Genomic DNA, 22425 nt, shown 5'->3' with positions numbered 1-22425 from the left:
CTTCTAGTTCCCACACCTCATTCTTCAGTATTTTGCTTTCTGACTGGGAATGATTTCTTTGGAGGTGTAGCATCTAACTGCGAAATTTTCATCAGTGCCAGCCATGTGCTGGGTTTCTGTTTTCTGGGAAGATAGAAAACATGCTCCCTGGCCTCTTCCTTACTACAGAAGTAAAATGTCCTGTAATTTTAAGTAATCTAAGTAATTGTTTTCTGCCTCTGATATCCTACTGCTTCAGTAGGCACTGACCCAACCACAGGCTGTAGTGGGGCTGAAGCTGCTTCAGCTTGGTGCTTGTCTCTCACTGAAGATGGTGTGGAGGAGGGGAGGGAAGGTAGTTTAAAGAGGGCTTTTTTTACTCTCTATTGGATCCCTGTCAGCAAGGGGAGGAGGAGGAGGTGAAGAGCAATGACCTGAACATAGCAAATCCTGTTAACCTCTTGCATCATAATTATTTCATTTCTGAGGGGAAGTTAGGAGCAGCAACAGCAATAAAAGCAGCTGTTTCAGCCTTGTCTTCCAGAACAGCATTAACAGGCATCTGTATCATGACACTCCACTGCATGCGTCTTTTCCTCTTGCTTCTGCTTGGTTCATGGTGGCCAGACTCAGCGAAGAGTGTGGTGGGAGCTATGAAGGTCAGGGAGCACTATATAGCTGCTCAGATCACTAGCTGGACCTACAAACCAGAATCTGAGGAAAAGTCCAGGTAACAAAGTATGGGATAAGAGGGATGAAACTAGTCCTTTCTTGTGACTATTTTATGTATGCTGTCTCCTGTGGAATTTTACAGCCTTATCTGTTGGCTTCAGCAGAACTCGCCTGGCTTTAGAAAGTGTGGTCTGAACTGGAGCCAGTGAAGTATAAAAGCTCCTTTTAATTTGCTTCATTAGTAGATGGAATTATTTTTATATTTTCAGAGCACTTTTGCAATTATGTTTCAGGACTTGCTTTTGTCATCTTCTGTGTGAGTTGATGCTTGTTGTTTAGTTTTTAATGTGACTGTTTCATGTATATGGGTTTGGGTGCCACAGTTTGGTAAGATTTCAAAAACTTTCAGATGGTAGAATTTGCTGAAGGAACAAATACGTTCCAATTTGGATACTATCACTTTCACTTAAATCAGAGCCTGATGAACTTTGGAACCAGCTATGTTGTTTGAGTTGCTCTGTAGTTTTTGTGAAATGTCCACCCTGAGTCCTGCTCAGTAAAGGTTGTAGAATCAAGCACTGCTATACTTCATTAAGTGAAAATACTAAGTACTTTTTTTTTTTTCAGATAGCATTGCAGAATGGCCAGTCTACACACATATGCAAATTAAGCATATAAAATATTTGCATTGCTACTGTTAGGATTATCAACACTGCAAAGGCAGTGTTCATTTTGTTTATACAGAAACTACACCACTTAGGTGTGGTCTAGAATTACATTTGAGTCAGGCTTCATTCTTATGCTGTGTTCACTATACTCCATACACAGCTTTTATTTATTCATGAAGTAACATGAAACGGTACTAATCATTTGTTTTCCTGCACTGAAGGGTCCATTTGGACAAGACTGCAGGGTTTTTATGTATTTGTTTGCTTTATTTTTGCTTGGTTTGTGATTTAATTTTTTTTAAACATGTATTGCATTTCTGGATGTTTATGTAAAGGACGTTTCCAGTTCATAGAATCATGGAATGGTTTGGGTTGGAAGGGACCTTAAAGATCATCTAGTTCTAGCCCCTCTGCCACATGGGCAGGGAGACCTTCCACTAGACCAGGCTGCTCAAGGCCCTGTCCAACTTGGCCTTGAACACTTCCAGGGAGGTAGCACCCACAACCTCCCTGGGTAACCTGTTTCAGTGTCTCACCACCCTTAATGTAAAGAATCTCTTCTTAACATCCGGTCTAAATCTACTTTCTTCCAGCTTAAAGCCATTCTCCCTGGTCCTGTAAGTACAAACCCTTGTAAATACCCTGCAATTAGCCAGGAGGTTTTCATACACAATGCCTACCGAGATACCTCGCGTAAGTATTTAGGGCAAGTCACTCATATATCAGATGGATTTGATGAACTTTGTAGTGTTTACAGAAATGCAACTTAAAAAAAAAAGAATGCACATCAAAACCAACCAAACAAAACAATCAAATGACAAAAAAAAAAAAAAAAACAAATAATAATAAAAACCCCACAACCACCAAACACAAACAAAACCCCAAACCAATTAAAAAAAAAAAAAGGAAAAAACTAAGCAAAAAAACCCAAACACACCACAAAAATGCTCACTAAAAGAGAATTAATGGCTTGGATCCCAAGGGCATTTTGGTATGTACCTTGCTCTGATTTCAGTAGATGCTGAACTTCTAAATACAGTGTAAAAATGTGATACTCTTCTGCTTTTGGTTCTAAAAAACTGAAGGGAGGCTGAACCACCACCACCACCCCGGTTCTTCCTGAACTATTTCCTTCGTTTCTTAGTTATACAGGCCGGAAAAGATCCCTTAACTCTCTGAGTGTCAGTGGTCTTTGTGGAGATTTGTTACCATACACAACTGACATTGGTGAGACACTTGAGAGCAAAGCAAACCCCCCTGGTCTGTGCAAGCAGCGCTGCTGCTGCCATTCCCGAGGGTTATGTAAGTGGCCATGCTTGCGTGTTCTGAGATTTCCAAAGCGTTGGTGAGCTGCCTGGTTTGTTCCTTCTAGCTATACAATGACGCTGATGAATTTACTCCTCCACCTCAGCGTCTGGCGTGTACATTCTGTTAACGTTGCCACATTACGGCAGCACTTGTCAATGAAGGCTATGGATTGGGTCATTCTCCTTACAGAGTGAAAACATTTCATCAGTGACTTCAAAGAGAAGGGGATGAATTGAAACCTGAACGGCTTCTGATGGCCTTTTGTCGTGACAGTGTCAGCCGGGCGTTTACACAAGATCTCTACAAAAAGAGATCCCCCCCTTGTGGACTCCGGATGTCACTGAAACGAGCTCGATTTTCTTACCTCTGTCCTCGATGCTCGAGCAGCCCGTCACCTTCCCACCACCACAGAATCACAGAATGAACCAGGTTGGAAAAGACCTTCGAGATCATCCAGTCCAACCTATCACCCAACACCATCTAATCAACTAAACCATGGCACTAAGTGCCTCATCCAGTCTTATTGTAAACACTTTCAGGGACGGTGACTCCAAAAGCAATTCCACTTCTTTGTTTTCGTAATGCACCTGAAAGGTCATTAAAAAAACAAAGCAAGTGGAATTGCTTTTGGATTCAGTCGTCACACGTGCTATCAGAAATCAGCCAATAAAAATAACAAACATACAAGCTATTAGTCTTCCAGCCCTCTTCTGGTAATTATTTCCTTTTCAGATGTGTTGTGTGCTGGTTTCCTTCTGCTTGCCTAAATATTTTCGAAGGAAACATCGTGTGCCCTACGGGGTGCCTGATTTATTTACATAACAAGCGTAAGGACGCTTGCAGCGTGTTTCCCAGAAAGCAATTTTCTGACTTGCTGTGAGATCCTTAGATGTTGTCAGGAAACAGTTTTGTGTTTCCCTGCAAGGTCTGTCGCTACAGGAGCCTGCTGTTAATGACGTGGTAGAATCGTTGTGGTGAGTTTTAAAATCCAAGCACAGAGCTGAGTAAAGAGAAATTGAAGTCTGTTTCACTGCATTTTGTCAGATGCTTTCTAGGTTAAGCCCACTCAAGACATCTTCCTCTGTGTCTTAAAAAACTAAGACATCTTCATCACAGAATGAAAAGCATTTACGGAAATCGTCAGCAACATCAGGTGCTAGGTACTGTAACAGAAGGTTTAATGTGAAACACCCTAGCTCATGAACATCCCCCCTCAGCAAAGTAAGAACGAGAGGGGAAGATGCTACAAAGAGTTGGACTGTGTTGCCTTGCCTTGTGCAAGTTATTAAATGAAATTCCAGGATTTGCTTTCTGAAATATCTCCTAGAATCTTTGCCCTTTCATTTACCTTTGTTTTAACTCTTTTGGTTTCAGATTGGAACATTCAGATCCTGTGTATAAGAAAATCTCTTACAGAGAATATGAAGTGGATTTTAAAAAAGAAAAGCCAGCAAATAGATTTTCAGGTAAACAGGAAGGAAATGCTCTGAGTGTTTTTATTTGTTGCTTATTGCAAAGCTAATAACAAGGGAAGCAAGGCTGTATTGTATATTTATGTCCATCATTTTCCACTTAAACCAAATAGGCACCAGGAATGAGGTCTCTACAGTGCAATGCACTTTCAAAAGCCATAGGGAGATTGGATTTTCAGAGGCTGGGGCTCAGTGCTAGCTGCAAATTAATTCTTATTTCTGTTGTTTTCAGTATCTGTTGAGACTTTTCAGCATCTGTTGTTGAGACTTTTCAGCATCTGCTGTTGAGACTTCCCATACGCACTGAGTCTTGTATATCACAGTTGCAGTGGTGATACTATAAATTCACATGGAAAGAGCTTAAGCCCTGAGGCTAAATATGTTTCTGATAGGTCAGTGAAAAGGTATACGAAAATCTATGAGGTTAGGAGTGAAAGCTGTGTCTGTTGCTGCTTGAAGACACTTCAAATAGATGGAGGCAAGCTGTTATGCCATACATAAATATGGTACTTGTGTTCTGATAGTTATGCAGAGTATTATATAGTCTGTCTGTGCTTCATATTAATAGATAAACCAACTTCAGATGTTAGATATTCAGATTTACATTTTGAAGTAAACGTGTGAGGTTGGTGATGTGAAATTATTACAAGTTGCCCTAAAAGGTCTAGTCTATGATCTGATTCCTTCCAATTTTGTTTGCTCCCATGTGCTTTCTGAAGCTGCTTCTCTCTTTTCAGAGAAAGAAATTTATAAAATAGTTTACAGGAAAAGCAACTAACAAGCCAAAGTTTGTCTCAGCAAGTTTCTTCCCTTGCCTATTTTTGCAGCCTGGAGAGTAGGGAAACAAGCTCTTCTTAAACCTTCTTGCAGGGTATGCCTGAAGAAATTTGCAACATGGAACCGATTATTTCTTTAGAGAACGTTTTGGGATTGACCTTTTTGTTCTGGCATTGAGAATACTATTTAAAGAAATGCATGTGAATGCTCTCCTCCAAACCCTTAAACTATAAAACATCTGCCTTCCTAAAAGTGTTTAATTACAGAATCACAGAATGGTTTGGTTTGGAAGGAACTTCTAGAGATCATCTGGTCCAAGCCCCATGCCAAATCCTTTGTGTTGTGTGTGAACGATTTGTAGAAATTCTAATGAACCTCAACATGAAGTTTTTGATAAATTTTCTCTATCTGGAAAAACTTTTTTCCCCCACATTTTTCTGTGATTTTTATGTACTAGTTGCCAGAGACGAAATTAATAACATTCCTGACTGAGCTGCAGGTGTTAAATCCCCATGTGCCTTTTTTTTACAGGTAAATCTTCATTACAGTCCTATTGCATTCCTTGCCTGTATTCATTTTGCAGCTTGTACTTAGAGAGCTCACGTTCCTTAGTGGAGACAGAAAACTCTTTGTTTCTCTGTAAAAGTATTGTTTTGCTCACGTTTTCCTCCCTCTCTCTTTCTCCTGAATTACTACAGGTCTTCTGGGACCAACTCTACATGCTGAAGTGGGAGATACTTTAGTAGTTCATCTTAAGAATATGGCTGACAAGCCAGTCAGTATTCATCCCCAAGGCATAGTTTACAACAAAAATGCAGAAGGTAAATACTGTAAAAACTCTGAGTTTTGTTCAATTACTTGTAGACGACTACATGAAATATTGAGAGGGGTCTAGACCAGTGTTTGAGGATAATAGAGTGGGGACAATTCTATGGGAATCATTGTTGGAAGGGACCTTAATGATCATCTAGTTCCAACCCTCAGCCATGGACAGGGCTTGCTGAAAGCCTCACCCAGCCTGGTCTTAAACATTTCCAGGGATAAGGTGTCCACAACTTTTCTGGGCAACCTGTTCCAGTGTCTTACCATCCTCACACTAAAGAACTTCTTCCTTATGTCCAATCTAAATCTACCATGCTCTGGTTTAAAACCATTGCCCCTTGTCCTATCACCACCGGCCTTTATAAATAGTCCCTCTTCAGCTTTCCTGTAGACCCCCTACAGGTACTGGAAAGCTGCTGTAGGGTCTCCTCAGAGCCTCACTTTCTCCAGGCTGAACAGACCCAACTCCATCAGCCCATTCTCACAGGAAAGGTGTTCCAGCCCTCTAATCATCTTTATGGCCCTCCTTTCGACCCTCTCCAACAGATCCATGTCCTAATTGTGTTGGGTGCTGAGGCACTGGGCACAATACTCCAGGTGGGGTCTCACAAGAGCAGAGCAGAGGGGCAGAATCGCCTCTCTTGACCTGCTGGCCACTCATCTTTTGATGCAGCCCAGGATGGGTTGGCTTTTTGGGCTGCCAGCAGACATCACTGGCTCATGTCAAGCACCTCATCAATCAGCACCCCCAAATCTTTCTCTGCAGGGCTTCTATCAAGCAAGGATAAGTATAATAGAAACATCTGTTGATTCTGGATTAAAGTTTTGCACCCATTGTGTGTTTCTTCCTTTCATCAATGTGTCACTAGCAGTACGTGCCATCTGACATGCAGAGTCTCCTGACCAGCTGCCTGTGTGCTAATATTGTTTCACAGAATCACAGTGCTTGAACTTGGGAGGCACCTCTGGAGGTCATCTGGTCCAGCTCCCATGTAATTGCAAAATACGCTATTTCAGGACATGTAAACCCTTAAGTACAGGTCCTAAAAAAACTTTTCCCGATCCCTGGCCTTAATGTACATCAGGATGTGTCTGGTAAAGGTAGCCAACAGTGCTAATCGTGTTGTTCTGATGCTCAGCATTCCATGCTCAGCTTTGTGGTGTTTTGCTTCTTTGAATTGCCATCCCTGGGTGTATTTAAAAGCTGTCTAGATATGGTGGTCCAGGATATGGCATAGTAGTGGCTCTGGTAGTTAGATAATGGTTGGATTTGATGATCTTAAGGGTCTTTTCCAACCATAGTGATTCTGTCAGCTCTCCTGTGACTAACAAATAGAGATCATAAACTGTGTCAAATTGACAGTTAAGTGTCTGCACTAGCACAGAATGCTTTTGGTTGCCCAAACTTCTTGAATTGCCCTGTGCTGGGTGCTGAGCCAGAGCTCTGACCTGCAGTTTACAGATTTATTCAAGGCTTTGTTTGTAGTCTTGGTACAGAAAGAGCTCTGGAACCCCATCTCATGGAGATGAATAAAAGTTGTCATTGGAAGTGACAGGCAGTTTGACAATTCTATTAATGTGCCTTTTGCACCTAGGTTTTTCATTTTCTGGCTCCCCTTTGGCATATTGCAGATTCGTTGGATATGGTAGAAATAGTTATGAGCCGTTGCTGCCATCTGGATGTGCAGTGCATATCCAAAAGCCTAAGGCAGCAAGGCAATGCTAGCCTGTGTAAGGGCTTGTGAGACAATTAGAAAATTAATGAAGTGGGCAGGATTCTTCCACAGAGTATCAATGAGCAGAGGCTGAAGTACCATGCTGTCCTAAGTCTAATCAGACTTATGAAAAGTCCCATCTTTTGGCAGTGTTGACAGCTCTAGGAAATCTTTACTGCATAAGAAACAGGATGGTAGAAGAGCTACTCTCCCCTGTGCTGCTGTCTGCTATTTGAGTGGAATCATTGTTGTGAAGCTGAAGTGTCATGTAAGCAAGAAACTACCAAGCTTTTGAAATTGTTTACAATCACAGAATTGTTTCAGTTGGAAAAGACCTCTGAGATCAAGACCAACTTCCAACCTAAGACCACCATGGCCATTAAAGCATGTCCCCAAGCGCCATGTCCACATGTTTCTGGAATACCTTCATGGATGGTGACTCCACCGCCTCCCGGGGCAGCCTGTTCCAATGCCTGACCACTCCTTCAGGAAAGAAATTTTTCCTACTATCCAAACTAAACCTCCCCTGACACAATTTCAGGACATTTCCTCTCATCCTATCCCCTGGTACTAGGAAGAAGAGACCAACCCCTACCTCACTCCAGCCTCCTTTCAGGTAGTTGTAGAGAGCACTGAGGTCTTCCCCAGCCTGCTCTCCTCCAGACTAAACAATCCCAGTTCTGTCAGCCTCTCCTCGTAAGACTTGTTCTCTAGACTCTTTCTTGTAGGAAGGTATTTCAGATGCTTTAACTGCTCTTTGTCTTCATGCCACCCTGCTGACTCTTTTCTTGACAGGCTCCCTGTATGATGATGGAACAATGTCTGCAGAAAAACGAGATGATGCTGTACTTCCAGGCCAGGTCTACACATATGTGTGGGATATAACAGAAGAAGTTGGTCCAAGAGAAGCTGACCTGCCTTGTCTTACTTATGCATATTATTCTCATGAGAACATGGTAATGGATTTTAACTCTGGTCTGATTGGAGCACTGCTTATTTGTAAGAAAGGTAATGAAGTGCTTTAAGAGTGCTATAAGGTAATACAGGTTAATTTCTTAGTAACGTTACGCTTGTATGATAATGAGGGAAGAGAAATTATTTTCCTTTTCACACCCTTACATGCAGAATAAAGTAGATATTTCTCCACACCTTTCTTTCAGAATGCTCAAACTTTTTAATGCCAGAGTTCACGCATATCAATCCTAGAATTATACAAGAGAGAGAAAAAATCATTACTAGATGTATTTGCCTGTTCTGGCTGCATTTTCAGTTGCTTTATTGATAATTACATGGCCTGAACTTTCCTGTCTTTGAATAAATGTATTTTAAAGCTTTGTTCAAAATGGTTCAGCCATTCCAGAGAACAATGCAGGAAATTCATTGTTTTACCCATGCCTTTTAAAGGCTGTCTGATCAAGAGGCTGTAGCACTCTTTCTTCTGTAACAAAGGCTTGAAATTGCAGAGCAATGTGTCTTTCGCTACTCATTTGAAAATATGGCCAAATTTGAATAGCTTGTAAGTCTTCAAAACTCCCTTGCATGTGATCAGGGACTTGAGATTGTAGCACTTTGAGTCATTGGATTCCATCTCCACTAATACAAACTAGTGAGTTGCAGGGCTTGTAAATAACTGCTAGGTTTGAGGGAAGTTTGGAGCAGCATGCCACTGTATTGGTCCCTTAAATCTTAGAGTCTCACTGAAAGGATTGGAAAAATTTGAGAGTTTATCTTGATCCTCCTCCCTGCAGTTTGAGTCAAATATTTTAGACTGCAGACTGCATGGACTTGGACTTTGAAGCTTTCCTGGAAGTAAACATAAAACTGGCTCAGTGTGGGTTGTACAAGAGCACTCCTGATAGATATCCATTGAATTGCAGAGCACACTTACTCATGTCACCTCACAGGAGTGGTATTAATATTAATCATGTTCCTTGTGACATTTTTTGAGGATTAGTGCTTTTAGTTTTATCTAGAACTTATTTTCCTATTTGGGGGGATTTCTTTCTCTGTGTTCATGTGTATATGTGCATTTTATGGCATACTGTTGGAGTTAATCTGGACAAATACTTTGGAATTGCCTGCTTTCCTTCCTTCTCAGGCTTCTCAAATTCATGCGTATATTGTGGGTTTGAGCTGAATAGGAATTTGAGCTAGATTGGTTTGACCACTACCTTCACAACAATTAGCTAGAGCAAAGACCAATGGCTAACTTATCACACTTGTAAGACTTTGGAACAGTTTTTCTTTGACTGGGCGCTGCAGGTGATAGCTGTGCAACAGTTTCATGTATTTGAATGAAATTCATGAATATGAATTGAAGTTTCTTCACAGCAGCTTATATGCTGTTGTGTTTTGGACTTGTGGCTATACAGTGTTGATAATACACTCATGTTTTACCTGTTGCTGAACAGTGCTTGCACAGTGTCCTGGTTTGAGGCCAGACAGATCCTCTCTTGCCCCGAGAGGGACAAAAGAATGACACTCACACAAACGGATTGGAGAGTGATGGAAAGTTTAAATGGAAAAGCAATTGGTGAAACTACAAAAACTACAAAGCATAGTGGCAAAGATATCCCAAAGCATACAGAGTCCCTTCTACAACACCCCAAAGACCTCCCAACTCTTCCCTTCTCCCCACCTGAGGGTATATCAAAACCCCCAGGGCTCTTTCTTCCCCCCACTGCTAGGCTGGTCTCAGGCTGGCCAGGTCTGAGACTGCCCTCCCCCCAACTTCTCCTCCTGGCATTAGGCCTGGACAGGTCTAAGAGGCCTTGAGATACTCCCCCACCGTTACCCGATAGGGAAGCATCTCCCACGGGAGCAGAGAAGGAAGAAAGAGAATGACTTTGCAGATGGATTGATAGGGCACAGGATTTATGAGTAGAAATATGCTGTTCCCCATGTCCACCTTACTGGTGGAGGTGTAGTTTATGTGGCAGTAGCGTTATGCACCCAGCCCAAACTGCCACACACAGTGTTAAGCCTTTCTCTTTTTCCTGCTCAGACCTCCCCGGTTTAGTAGGCTAAGGGTGGGTGAGAGGTTGGGAAGGGGACACAGCTAGACAGATGAACCAAATTGGCCAAAGGGATATTTCCTACCATGTAATGTCATGGAAACTGGAGGTAGAGAAAAAAGAAGCAGTGTGGGAGGAGTGAGGGGTGTTGACATCCAAGGTGGCTGTTTCCAAGAGACTGAATAGGCATCAGACTGCATGTGGGAGATGAAGGGTGATTGCTTTCATGTTGCTTGAGTGGTTTTTTACCCCCTCTTTCTTTTACCTGTTGACCCACATCTTTATTGACCTACAGGCTTTATCACCTTTGTTCTTCCTGCTCTCTCCCTGTGTGTGCTTGGCTGCTGGCCGGCGTCAACCCAGCACAGTCTGACACATTAAGAGCACCATAGGTGGTATAACCTGCAGAGGTTATAAAAAGTGGACTTTTAGGTTAAAGCATTAATGAACGTTCTTGGGGATGAATTCTTCTGTTGATCTGAGACTCCTTTTGTGCAGGAAAACAGGACTTTGTAGCCTCTCACAAATAGGAAGGATTACAGTGAAGATAACTGCTTCCACTGCCACCAAGTAGTGATTAACAGGCCCCCAAATTTTTATTTCCTGCAGTCCAGAAGAACGTCTATTTTAGTCCTGGATTATATATTGAAAGTAGCAAATGGAAATTGGTGAGCAATCTACAGAAAGAAGCAGTAAACTCATAGAATTGCAGAATCACCTGGTTGGAAAAGACCTTAAGGTCATTGAGTGCAACCATAACCTGACATCTCCCTGTACATGATTCTCAGACTATGTCCCTAAGCACCTCATCCAAATGTCTTTTAAACAGCTTCATGTATGGTGACTCAACCACTTTCCTGGGCAGCCATTTCCAGTGCCTGTTGGCCCTTTTGGTGAAGAAATTGTCCCTAATATCTAATCTAAACCTCCCCTGGTGGAACTTGAGGTCCTATCATCACACCAGGTCTGTGTGGAATGTGCAGAAGTAAAGTTTGCACTGCAGATGATTCTACCAAAAGCACTTTCAGAAATAAAATCACGTTACGAACATTGTTAAGGTCTTATTTTAGCCAGGTGAAGCCAGCTCATTAAATACACATTAATGCCACTACACTGATGCTTCAGATTAAGACCTGTTGTTTCTTCTTCATAGGAAGCCTAAATGAGGATGGGTCACAGAAACTTTTTGACAAGGAGTATGTACTGATGTTTGGTGTGTTTGATGAAAACAAGAGCTGGCAAAAATCGGCATCACTCAAGTACACAATTAATGGCTATGCTGATGGAACATTACCAGGTACTGTTCAGGCTTATGTGAAATGAAATTAACTGATGAAGGCTGAAGACTCGTTTTTATGTAAGAGCACAGGGATGTGGAGGAATGGGATACAGCCTTTATTAGGACATGTCTGTGAACATCTAAATTCTAGAAGAGAAATTGTGCTGCTGGGAGGAAGTCATATTGCTGATAAGAACAACAAGATTGCTTCTAAGAAGAGTTCTGCTCAAAGAATGAGATTACCAAACTAAAATTTAAAAAAAAAAATCTCTTTTTTTTTTTAACTCAGCTGATGAGGAAGAGTTATGTTGTTAAGTGAACGTAATAGGTGAAGAACTTCCTGGAAATGGGAAGTCAGTTACCATTAAATTAGACTCTTAAGTGGGAAGACTCGGAGATTGATAACTGGGCTATTCTGTTGCTAGTGTTTTCCCTTTGTTCTCCTAAGGAACTATTTTCTTAACCATTGAGCAAATACAAAAGTCTGTCTTAGGTGAGGTTTTTCAAACAAATCTTGGATAGGGTAGTTACTGACACTAAGACACAATCTCATTCTTTGGCTTGGACCCTTATCCTTGACTTTTTTCTTTTTCATTTTCCCTCATTTTTTTCCCCTCTTCTCCACCCTTCTTTTCTTTTTCCCTTTTTTATTTTATTTTTATTTTTTCTTCTTCCTTTTTTCTTTTAAGTTTTTTTCTTTTCCCCCCTTTTCTCTTTTTTCTTTCATTTTTTCTTTTTCTTTTTCTCTTTATCTTTCTTCCCCCTTTTTTTTCCCTCCCCCCTCTTTCATCCCACTTCTTTTTTTTTTTCTTCTTCTCTTTCCCCTACCCCCGCTTCCCCCCCCCTCTTTCTTTCTTTTTTTTCCCCATACAAGGACATCATTCCAAAAGAAGCTACTGATCTTCCTCCTTCCACAGCTCACTGTAAGTCATGTTGTAAGATTCAAACACCTGCCTTCCACCGACTTACAGGATTTTGGTGCCTATTCCATTTACAAGCTTCTGAAACTTCTGCTTGTTACAAACACTGACCACAAGAGTCAGAAGACTTTTAAAAAATATTCATTTCAGATCTAGTGTGCACAGGGAACATGCAGGATTTGCCCGTATTCTGAACCCTACTCTCATTTCTCTTTCAGATTTAGAGGCTTGTGCATATGACAACATCAGCTGGCATTTGATAGGAATGAGTTCCAAGCCAGAAATTTTCTCCATTCATATCAATGGCCAGTCTATGGAGCAAAGACATCGCCGAGTGTCTACTGTTAACCTCGTGGGAGGATCATCAGCCACAGTAAACATGACAGTGAGTGAGGAAGGAAGGTGGCTGATATCTTCCCTTGTTCAAAAGCACCTGCAAGGCAAGGAAACATCTATTTATTAGAGCTGTCCCCCTCTTTATGTCCTAAATGGCATGTACTGTTAAGCAGTGGTACAGTTACTAAATTTGAGATGGTTGTCACTTCACTAAGAAGCCACTGGAGAACAGGGCATTCTGCTGAAATGAGCTAAAAGGCATTTTTATCTGCAGCTTTACTGATCTGTGCAGATCACAGAGCAACAGTGAGTCAGTACTCCAGTGTCTAAGTCTGTGAGCTGGTCGATAAGCACCGCTATAAAATGAGTAAGGAAGCACCTGTTTCCTGAGAAGATAAGCACTTCCAGTTAAGGGTCACTCAATCTGATGAAAATATTTGCTTTTCATCATTTCAAAGTGGGTGTCTCTCAGCAGTGATCAACATTCTGTTTAAAAGAGTGAGAGAAATGTCTCTCTTATGAGAGCTGGAAGGCATGTTTTGGAAAACAAAACAGGAAAAAGAATAGTCTTCCCTCTGTTCAGCTGGTATTTTCAAAGAGGGCTAGCTGAGAGAACTTCTGTATTCCATTTGATTAGTATGGGTTCCTTGGAGGATGTCCCATATTTTAGATGGATGCAGCCTTTTCAAGGCTGGAAAGGTGGCAAATTGGGTGAACAAAAGCTTGCTGGCAGCCTTGACTAAAGAGGTGAGAAATGCAGTTGAAGTACTAAGTGTTCATAACATGGGTAGTCACTGTGGTACTGTTTCTTCTCAATTAGCTGGAATGCATGGTTACCTGACTGTAAGAGACTGTGGGGACAAAGAGGTGAAGAAGAGTCAGCTCTCCTACAAAGAGCGTCGCATGGTCAAAAATTGGGAATATTTCATTGCTGCAGAAGAAATTACCTGGGATTATGCCCCAAATATTCAAGATAGTCTTGACAGGTAAAATAATACTTTGTTGACATAGCATGCAATGTTAACATGAAATCACAGAGTAATTCAGGTTGGAGAGGAACTCTGGGGATCCGATGTCAAACTTGGATCAAACTGAGCTTTCGTTGCCTCCAGCAACGGACACTCCTCAATTTCCCTGGGTACCTTTGCAACCTCACAGTGAAAAGTTTTTCCTTACCTCTAATCAGACTTTCTCATGTTGTGGGGTGTGTCCACTGTATCTCATCTCTTTATTCTGCTACCCTAAGAAGAATCTGGTTCTGTGTTCTCTATAATCACCCATCTGGTAGTTGAAGATAAAAATAAGATGCTCCCTTGGTCACGTCTGTGCAGAACTGAATAAACAGAAATTTTGCTTTTGTGTCATGTGCTGTAGCTCTCTAATTACTGTGGTGGCCCTCCACTGGGCTCTCACCAGTGTGTCAATGACTTCCTTTGCTGAGGAGTCAAAAAGTGGACTCTGTTTTGCCTTTAACAGGGAGCCCAAAATACAAAGATGATTGAGGAAATGCCCTACCCTTATGTATGCTTACAAGCCTATTTTCTAAATTACTTTTCAACATGAATTCTGCTGAAATAAACAATCCTCAAGAGTAAGAGAAAGGGAGAGAGGGAATATTTCTGGAGGATAAAACTTCATAGAAGTTTGATGCAATAAAGTGTTTAAAGAATGGGGAAAAAAGAGAGATCACTCTGTAAATGACTTTTGTGTTTGACCAATATAGATGTAGTGAAAGTTTCGGGGCTCTCACTATACAAAAGGACATTGAGGTGCTCTTGAAGTATGTCTAAAGAAGGGCAGTGAAGCTGGTGAAGGGCCCTGGAGCACAAACATTATGAAGAACAGCTGAGATAACTGGGATTGTTTATCCTGGAGTAAAGGCAGCTGAGGGGAGATCTGAGCACTCTCTACAACTACCTGAAAGGAGGTTGTAGTGAGGTGGGTGTTGGCCTCTTCTCTCAAGTAACAGGATGAGAGGAAATGGCCTCAAGTTGCACCAGGGGAGGTTTAGGTTGGATCTTAAAGTTCTCTTCCAATCAAAACAATTTGATGACTCTGTGATTAACCACTGCTAGAGTACAGGTGATTTTACAAGCTGAAGTTCATAAAAGCCATTAAGGATTTAAGCAGAACAAGGCAAATTCCTGTATGTGCTTATAGTTTCCCACACCTCCTTAGAATACAGTGTTGACATAACCCTTCAAGTATTCCTCATTTGATATGATTTGCTTCCATTCTTACTTGGACTGCATGGAGCAAACTTTTCTATCTGTCCCCACTAGTTGCATTGCATTACTTAACCACCTCAGTGCTCTGATCTTTCCATCTTGGTTTAAAGTTCCAGAGTGTGTCCCTGTTCAATAATCCCTTTTGAAGCACACGTGACCAGAACAAATATCACTCTGTGTTAATTCCCAGTATTTATCATGGTTGTGCTCTCAACATGAACACTTCTAATGTTTTTGAACTTGAGTGTAACACTACTTACTCTCTGGTGCTTTACTGGTGTTAAGGTTAACGTTTCCTCTCTTAGGGTCTTTGCTGCTATAAGCCATTTTTTTTTCTGCGCTCAACTATGCCTTTGTGAAAGGAGAAGATTGATTTCTGCTGTCATATCTTGAAAACGTAGCTGCTGCTGCAGTTTCATTCTTGAATGTATACATCATTAAATTAAACTCCGAGGCTAAGTGGTCATGCATGATACTGTAATACAAATAAAATTCTGAACTTCTTTTTACCTGATTTACATTAGAATTTGGGGGGAAGAGTACTAGTTTAGAGTGTGGATTTTTTTTTTCCAAGATGTGTGGTTTCTACCAGTTGCTTGAGTACCAATCCTGTATTCTAATAGATGTCACTATTCTAGTTTTGGTGATTGTTTGTCTTTTCCTTTGTTTTCAAGACACTACAAAGCACAGCACTTGGACAACTTCGCAAATCTCATAGGTAAAAAGTATAAAAAGGCTGTTTTTAGGCAATACACTGATGCCAGCTTCACTAAACGTCTGGAAAATCCTCGCCCCAAGGAAACTGGAATCTTGGGCCCAGTTATCAGAGCTCAACTCAATGACAAAGTTAAAGTAAGTAACACAAATTCAGAGATTATTTATACTATAGAACAATTTTGTGTTGGACAAAGATACAAAAGAACCAGTCAGATCTGAGCTCTTCTTTTGTCAAAAAAAAATTATGATGTTGCAAATTCTGTCCCTGTTAAAAGATATCACCATGAATTACAGTGTTTAGGTTACATCTGTCGGCATTCCCTGTGGTAGTTTTAGGCTATGCCTTTAAAATGTTTCACAGATCTTGAACAGAAAGTAGTAAAATGTAAATAAATCACTATTGGGTGTAAAAAGGAAAATAAAGACTATTCTCAACAATCCCCTTGGAGAGATAAGGAACTTAAACTAGTTTCCAAAACAATCTTTTTCTCTTCTCGCTTCCTCGGGCTGGGAGATGCTAACTTTGTGCTTCTGCTGGCTTCTGCTTGACCTTGGCTGCGTTGGTTTTACTTGTATTAACTTCTCTGCTTCTGTCTTTTGTCCCTTGTGTACAGGGAGGTAAGGGGGAGGCATGGAGAGAGAGAAGCTATTAGCTTCCCCTGGTCTTTGACTGGGGGGGGGGAGGGTCCTTGTGCTGTTTATTAATGCCTGTAAATATTGTAAATGCTGTATATTTTGTACATATTCATTGCATTCCATTGTAGATTGTAGTTTGGCTTGTAAACAGCTTTCATTTGCTTCCAACTGAGCTGGCCTGGCAAATTTAATTTTGGGGGGAATTTTTCAACCCATCACAAGTTTCCATGATTGTGCTTTATTTTACAACAGAAATACACTTCATTCACACTCATTGTGAAATACATGTTGACACTGCTGCAAAATTGAAAAAAAAGCTAAACCCAGGTGGACTTCTGGAGGGATTTGAATGTGAGGCCAAAAACTTCATGAGCCCTTCATCCCTTATATTACTATTTTTTGTCTGGCTGTTTTAGACAATGGTATTCAGTTTTCAAAATTAAATGTTATTTCTTCAACTTGTGGAATGAAACCAGAAAGCCAAGCACAAGGTCCTGCTCTTGGGTGGGGGCAATCCCAGGCACAAATACAGGTTCAGCAGAGAATGGATAGAGGAGGAGCAGGGTGATGAGAAGCTCAACGTAAGCCAGCAATGTGTGCTTGCAGGACACAAAGCCAACAGAATACTGGGCTTCATCAAAAGAGGCATGGTCAGCAGGCTGAGGGAGGTGATTCTCCCTCTGTACTCTACTCTGCTTTCATAAGGCTCCACCTGGAGTACTGTGCCCAGCTCTGGAGTGAGTACTGTGCCCAGCACTGGAGCATCAGGTCCAGGAAGGGAGCCACCAACACAAAAAGGATATGGAACTGTTCGAGCAAGACCAGAGGAGGGCCACAAAAATTATTAAGAGTGCTGAAGCACCTCTCCTGTGAAGACAGGGTGAGAGAATTGAGGTTCAGCCAGGAGAAGAGAAGGCTCCAAGGAGACCTTATAGAAAGCTTGCAGTGTTTGAAGGGGGCCTGCAGGATAGCTGGAGAGGGACTTTTTACAAAGGCTTGTAGTGACAGGATGAAGGGTAACAGCTTCAAACTGGAAGGAGCTGGATTTAGATAGACATAGGAAGAAATTCTTCACCACGAGGGTGGTGAGGCGCTGGAACAGTTTGCCCAGAGAAATTGTGGAGGCATCAACCCTGGAAATTTTCAAAGCCAGATTAGATGAGGCATTGATCTTTAAGGTCCCTTCCAACCCAAAACATTTTATGATTCTATGATTTGCATTACAAGCTTGTGCTGCTGTCACATCTGCTAGTTTTTCTATTTTCAATTAATGATGCATCATAAACTTTCATGACCTTTAATTGCCAGCGTGACTCTGTGATTCTGAAGCTGAGTTTACTGTGTTTCTTCTTCTACTACTTTTTTTTTTTCTGGTTTAATCAAGAATAGGCAGGACATTTTGCCTTTTCTTCCCATATTCCCTTGAGTCATCATATCTGGGACTTTTTTTTTCTTTTTAATCTGTTTAAATTTGTTTTCTTCTATATTGAAGGTTCTTAAGAACTTTAGTGAATAAACCTCATATCCCTTGAGGCTGGGTGTGCCTAGTAGCTGGAAGAACAAGCGTTCTTTTAGATTTTCCAAAGAAAAAGAAGTAAGAAGCTGAACTTCACTCGATGTGTTCAACAAAAACCAGCAGCAGGACACCAAGAACATTTAGACACAATATTTAAAACATTCCTTTTGCCTTTCCAGCACCCCCCAGACTGAAACCAGGCAAATTCTACTGTCATTGAAACTTCATTATGTCTTCAGACAAGGATTTCCTGAACACTAAATTAATTTTATTTCTTTCAATTTGCTTATCAACATAGATTGTATTCAAAAATAAAGCCAGTCGACCCTACAGCATTTACTTCCATGGAGTGACACTCTCAAAGAATGCAGAAGGAGCTGATTATCCTCTGAATCCCAAAAGTAAGACATTCGTGAATTACATTTTGAAGGAGATGCTCTGGCTAGGAATGAGCATGACCAGAACACCTCAGTTCTATGGTCTGCTCTGTTGTGGTTTAGAGAAAACAAGGTGCTACCTGCAAAGCATAGACAAATACCATTTTTTGGTGTGTGTCTTAGTTTCCTGTTATTGTTTGTGATTTTAGAGAGACCAAAGTTCATGCTGAACATCAGTTATCAAAGGTAGCTTGAAACGGCATAACGGCACCAATTTCATTAAAGAGTGCAGCCTGATGTTATATAAACATCTGGAGTATTGTGTTCAGTTCCGAGCTCCCCAGTTCAAGAGGGACAAGAAAATAATAGAGTCCAATGAAGGGCTATAAGGATGATTAAGGGACTGGAACATCTGTCTTATGAGGAAAGACTGAGAGACCTTAGACTGTTTAGCCTGGAGAAAAGAAGTCTAAGAAGGGATCTTATTAATGTTTACAAATATGTGAAGGGTTAGTGTCAGGAACATGGGGCTGGTCTCTTTTCAGTGGTGCCCTGTGATAGGATGAGGGGCAATGGTCACAAACTGAAACATAGGAAGTTCCACCTCAAAATCAGGAAAAACTTCTTTGCTGTGAGAGTGCTGGATCACTGGAATAGGCTACCCAGAGGGGTTGGGGAGTCTCCTTTTCTGAGACTTTCAATACACACCTGGATATGTTCCTCTGTGACCGGCCTCAGGTGAACCCGCTTTGGCAGGGAGTTTGCACTCAATGATCTTCAGAGATCCCTTCCAATCCCTGTCATTCTATTATTCTATGATCTCTCTTTAAGTTTATCATTGCTGTTCTCCTTCTTTATTTTTGCTTAGGCAATGACACCAGAAGTAGAGGAATTGAACCAGGGAAGATACACACTTATGAATGGAAAATTGCTAAGACAGACCAACCCACTGCACAGGATGCACAATGTATTACAAGGCTCTATCACAGTGCTGTAGATGTTGAGAGAGATATAGCATCTGGACTGATTGGCCCACTTCTGATTTGTAAAAGCGAAGCACTGACACAGAAGGGTGTACAGGTAACAGGTTTGGCAACCTCTTAGAGATACAATTTGTTCAAGTAATACTATTTCATCTGCAGTGACTTTGGTTTTGCTTCCCTTAGAGAACTGTCTTCTTAGAGTGCAATTAAACCAGTAGGCTTCTGCAGAAATGACTTGAAGAAAGCCTTCTCTCCACAGTGGTAGTGGAATTATATTAAAATTTTCTTTGCAAGAGCAGCATTTTAACAAAAAATAAAGCCTGTTTCCTGCTACTCTTACACCATCGCATTCTTAAAGACATTCAGATCCGAATTTGTCCATTTCTGTAACAGATATAAATCAACAGGATCTGACAATCCACATGGTTTAATGGTAGTGGTTTAACAGTAGTCATGGGTTTGCAAGCTCAAGGCAAGTGGTTGGACTTGGTGATTTCAAAGGTCTCTTCCAACTTCAACAACTGTATGATTCTGTTTTTATCTTAGGCGTCACTGAATCCAGAGCAACCCAAAAAGCGTGGGATTGTTCTGGGAGCCTGATTCGCTTTGCTATCTGTTAAAATCTTGCTTGTCAAAGACTTGAGCATTGCTTGGTGAGAAAAGAAAGTGTCAAAAGCTTGTGCTTCAGAAAAAAATGGCAAAAGCTTGTGCTTAGGTCAAACCAAGAGGCTGGTCCATTTGCAGAGAGCCCAACAATATACTATCTGCATATCAGCAGTGCTAGTGACTTGCTCAGTGCTCCACCACAGGTTGGTTGCTGTCTTAGGATTGTCACTTTAAAGTCTTGAACCCCTACTGCCTTTCACTTAGCCCTTGGGTCACAACTCTGGTGAAGCTAACGTTGTTTACTTAGTAAAAAAAGATAGTAGAATTTAGTCCTTAGTACATGTCTCTGCTCATAAAATATAACTGCTGTGTTGATTGTCTTTCAGAAAAAGGCAGATGGGGAGCAGCAGGCAATGTTTGCTGTGTTTGATGAAAACAAGAGCTGGTACATAGAGGATAACATCAAGGCCTACTGCAGCAACCCTGCCAGTGTTAAAAGGGACGATCCCAAGTTCTACAACTCAAACATAATGCACAGTGAGTGGGATGTTAAGCCGTATATTATGAAAGCTCATGTGAACTTAAGTAGTGACTGCCTGTTCTCAGATGTAGTGCAGTCAGGGAATTCTCTAGAATCAGTGAACTTCTAACCATGCCAGTTGGCACTGTGCAGAAATATGCCGCGTTTTAAGGACTAGGCTGACTGCACCCTGAAGCAAAGGCAAGGGTTATTTAACTCTGATGCAGTGCCCTGCTGCCTAAGAGATACTCTTTTCAGAGCTGAAATCTGTGAATTTGCAATCTGTGAACATTAGGGTGGGGAGGGAGGTAAGAAGGAAAATGCAACCAAAGTACTGATTCATGACTCACTGTTGCTGTGTACTTTATTTGCCTTGTTCTTGGCCTGTTCAAGTTTGATGATCTCTGTCTTTTGGTCTTCTTCCACTTACTCCCACTGCTGCCTAAGCTTTTCTGTGTATCAAATGACCTAGACATTTCTCCCCCACTGACTGTCTGCCAATGTGACTGAGCTACTCCTGTGGTCATCAGGCAAGCAGCATATGAACAGAGTGCATTTTCAGTAATAAGTTCTGCAGCTCATTGGAAAATGAAAAAGTAATGAAAATATTTTTTAACATTAAGGTAGTAGAAGAGTTTGATTTCATGACTTCTGATTTTTTTAGTTTCCATATGCGATCATATACAAACCTGACCTAGCTGGGGATGTCCCTGCTTACTACAGGGGAGTTGGACTAGATGACCTTTAAAAGGTCCCTTCTAACCCAGGGCATGATATGATTCTATAATCTCCATCAAGGCTACTGTAGTTTCAGCTGTATGCCAGGCTCTTTCCAGGTACAAATGCTAGTCTAGCTGAGTGGACTGATGTGACAGAAAAAGACTGACATGACAGAAAAAGGCTGACATGAAAGAACTCTGAAAATACTGAGAAAAAATTTATTTTGCTTTCCTTATAGCAATAAATGGCTATGTGTCTGACAGCAGTGAAATCCTTGGATTCTGCCAAGATAACGTAGTTCAGTGGCACTTCTTCAGTGTTGGCACTCATGATGAGATTGTCTCTGTTCGCCTTTCTGGGCACTCTTTTCTGTATCAAGGGAAATATGAAGATGTGTTGAACCTTTTCCCTATGAGTGGAGAATCAGTCACAGTGGAAATGGACAACGTCGGTAAGTGGTAAAACCATAATGTTTGACAGTTCTTCTGTCTTCTTTTTCTGATCTCCAGTCTATAAGAACATAATAGAAATAAAGCTTTTCAGATAAATAGAGTGCTAGAAAATGTTAAATCACTCCCCGGTGCAACTGATGTGTATGATGTTTTACTGGTTACACAAAGTTAATCTGCACTATCCTGAGGCTCTCAGTTTGTATCTTTCTTGGTGGGTGAATTGTTTGGTGGTTTTTATTTTTTTTCACTTCACAATTAGTATTTGGGTCAGCAATGGAAATTTTAAGGTAATTCTAAGATTGTCCTTGGAAACAATCCAGTATCAGCTTCACTGCATGATGCCCAGCTCTGCCACATTCTTGTCTATCCTGTGTTAGCTAGCCAACACAGTCCCGTTATGCTGGTCACTACTGGACAAAATGGATACACTTCATCTTAGGCAGGTTGACCTCTGGCAGCAGTAAAGTCTGCCTGACCGCATTGGATCACAGGATCACCAGTACAGATCTCAATCTCTAACTAGGATTAACTCCAAATCTTGAAAAGGTGGTGCTAGAACCCATGTAGTCCACACTTACAGAACTACCTGCGTGTTATAGGTTGAGGACTAGTGTCCTATCATAAATAAAAGTCTTCCAGAGTATTAGAGAGTACCAGGGGTGCTAGATGGTCCCCAGAGGGTTGGACAGGACATTACAAAATATTTTT

The 22425-nt window shown here is 41.2% G+C and overlaps 1 protein-coding gene across 1 annotated transcript in view; it reads left to right on the top strand.

Annotated features, from left to right (window-relative positions):
* The first annotated feature begins 548 nt into the window (after positions 1-548).
* The window catches only part of F5 (coagulation factor V), a 40273-nt gene continuing 18396 nt past the window's right edge, over positions 549-22425 (top strand). Inside the window, exons 1-12 of the mRNA XM_054386101.1 lie at positions 549-709; positions 4002-4093; positions 5575-5697; positions 8209-8421; positions 11581-11724; positions 12845-13066; positions 13783-13948; positions 15865-16042; positions 18358-18460; positions 19305-19516; positions 20412-20562; positions 21504-21716. Of these exons, the coding sequence (XP_054242076.1) occupies positions 549-709; positions 4002-4093; positions 5575-5697; positions 8209-8421; positions 11581-11724; positions 12845-13066; positions 13783-13948; positions 15865-16042; positions 18358-18460; positions 19305-19516; positions 20412-20562; positions 21504-21716 (1978 nt within the window). The remainder of the gene's footprint in view (positions 710-4001; positions 4094-5574; positions 5698-8208; positions 8422-11580; positions 11725-12844; positions 13067-13782; positions 13949-15864; positions 16043-18357; positions 18461-19304; positions 19517-20411; positions 20563-21503; positions 21717-22425) is intronic.

This window comes from Indicator indicator, chromosome 1 (genome assembly GCF_027791375.1).
Source record: "Indicator indicator isolate 239-I01 chromosome 1, UM_Iind_1.1, whole genome shotgun sequence".
Classification (NCBI taxonomy): Eukaryota; Metazoa; Chordata; class Aves; order Piciformes; family Indicatoridae; genus Indicator; species Indicator indicator.
The sequence above is the reverse complement of the archived record's forward strand: the minus strand, read 5'-3'. Positions and strand labels throughout refer to the sequence as shown.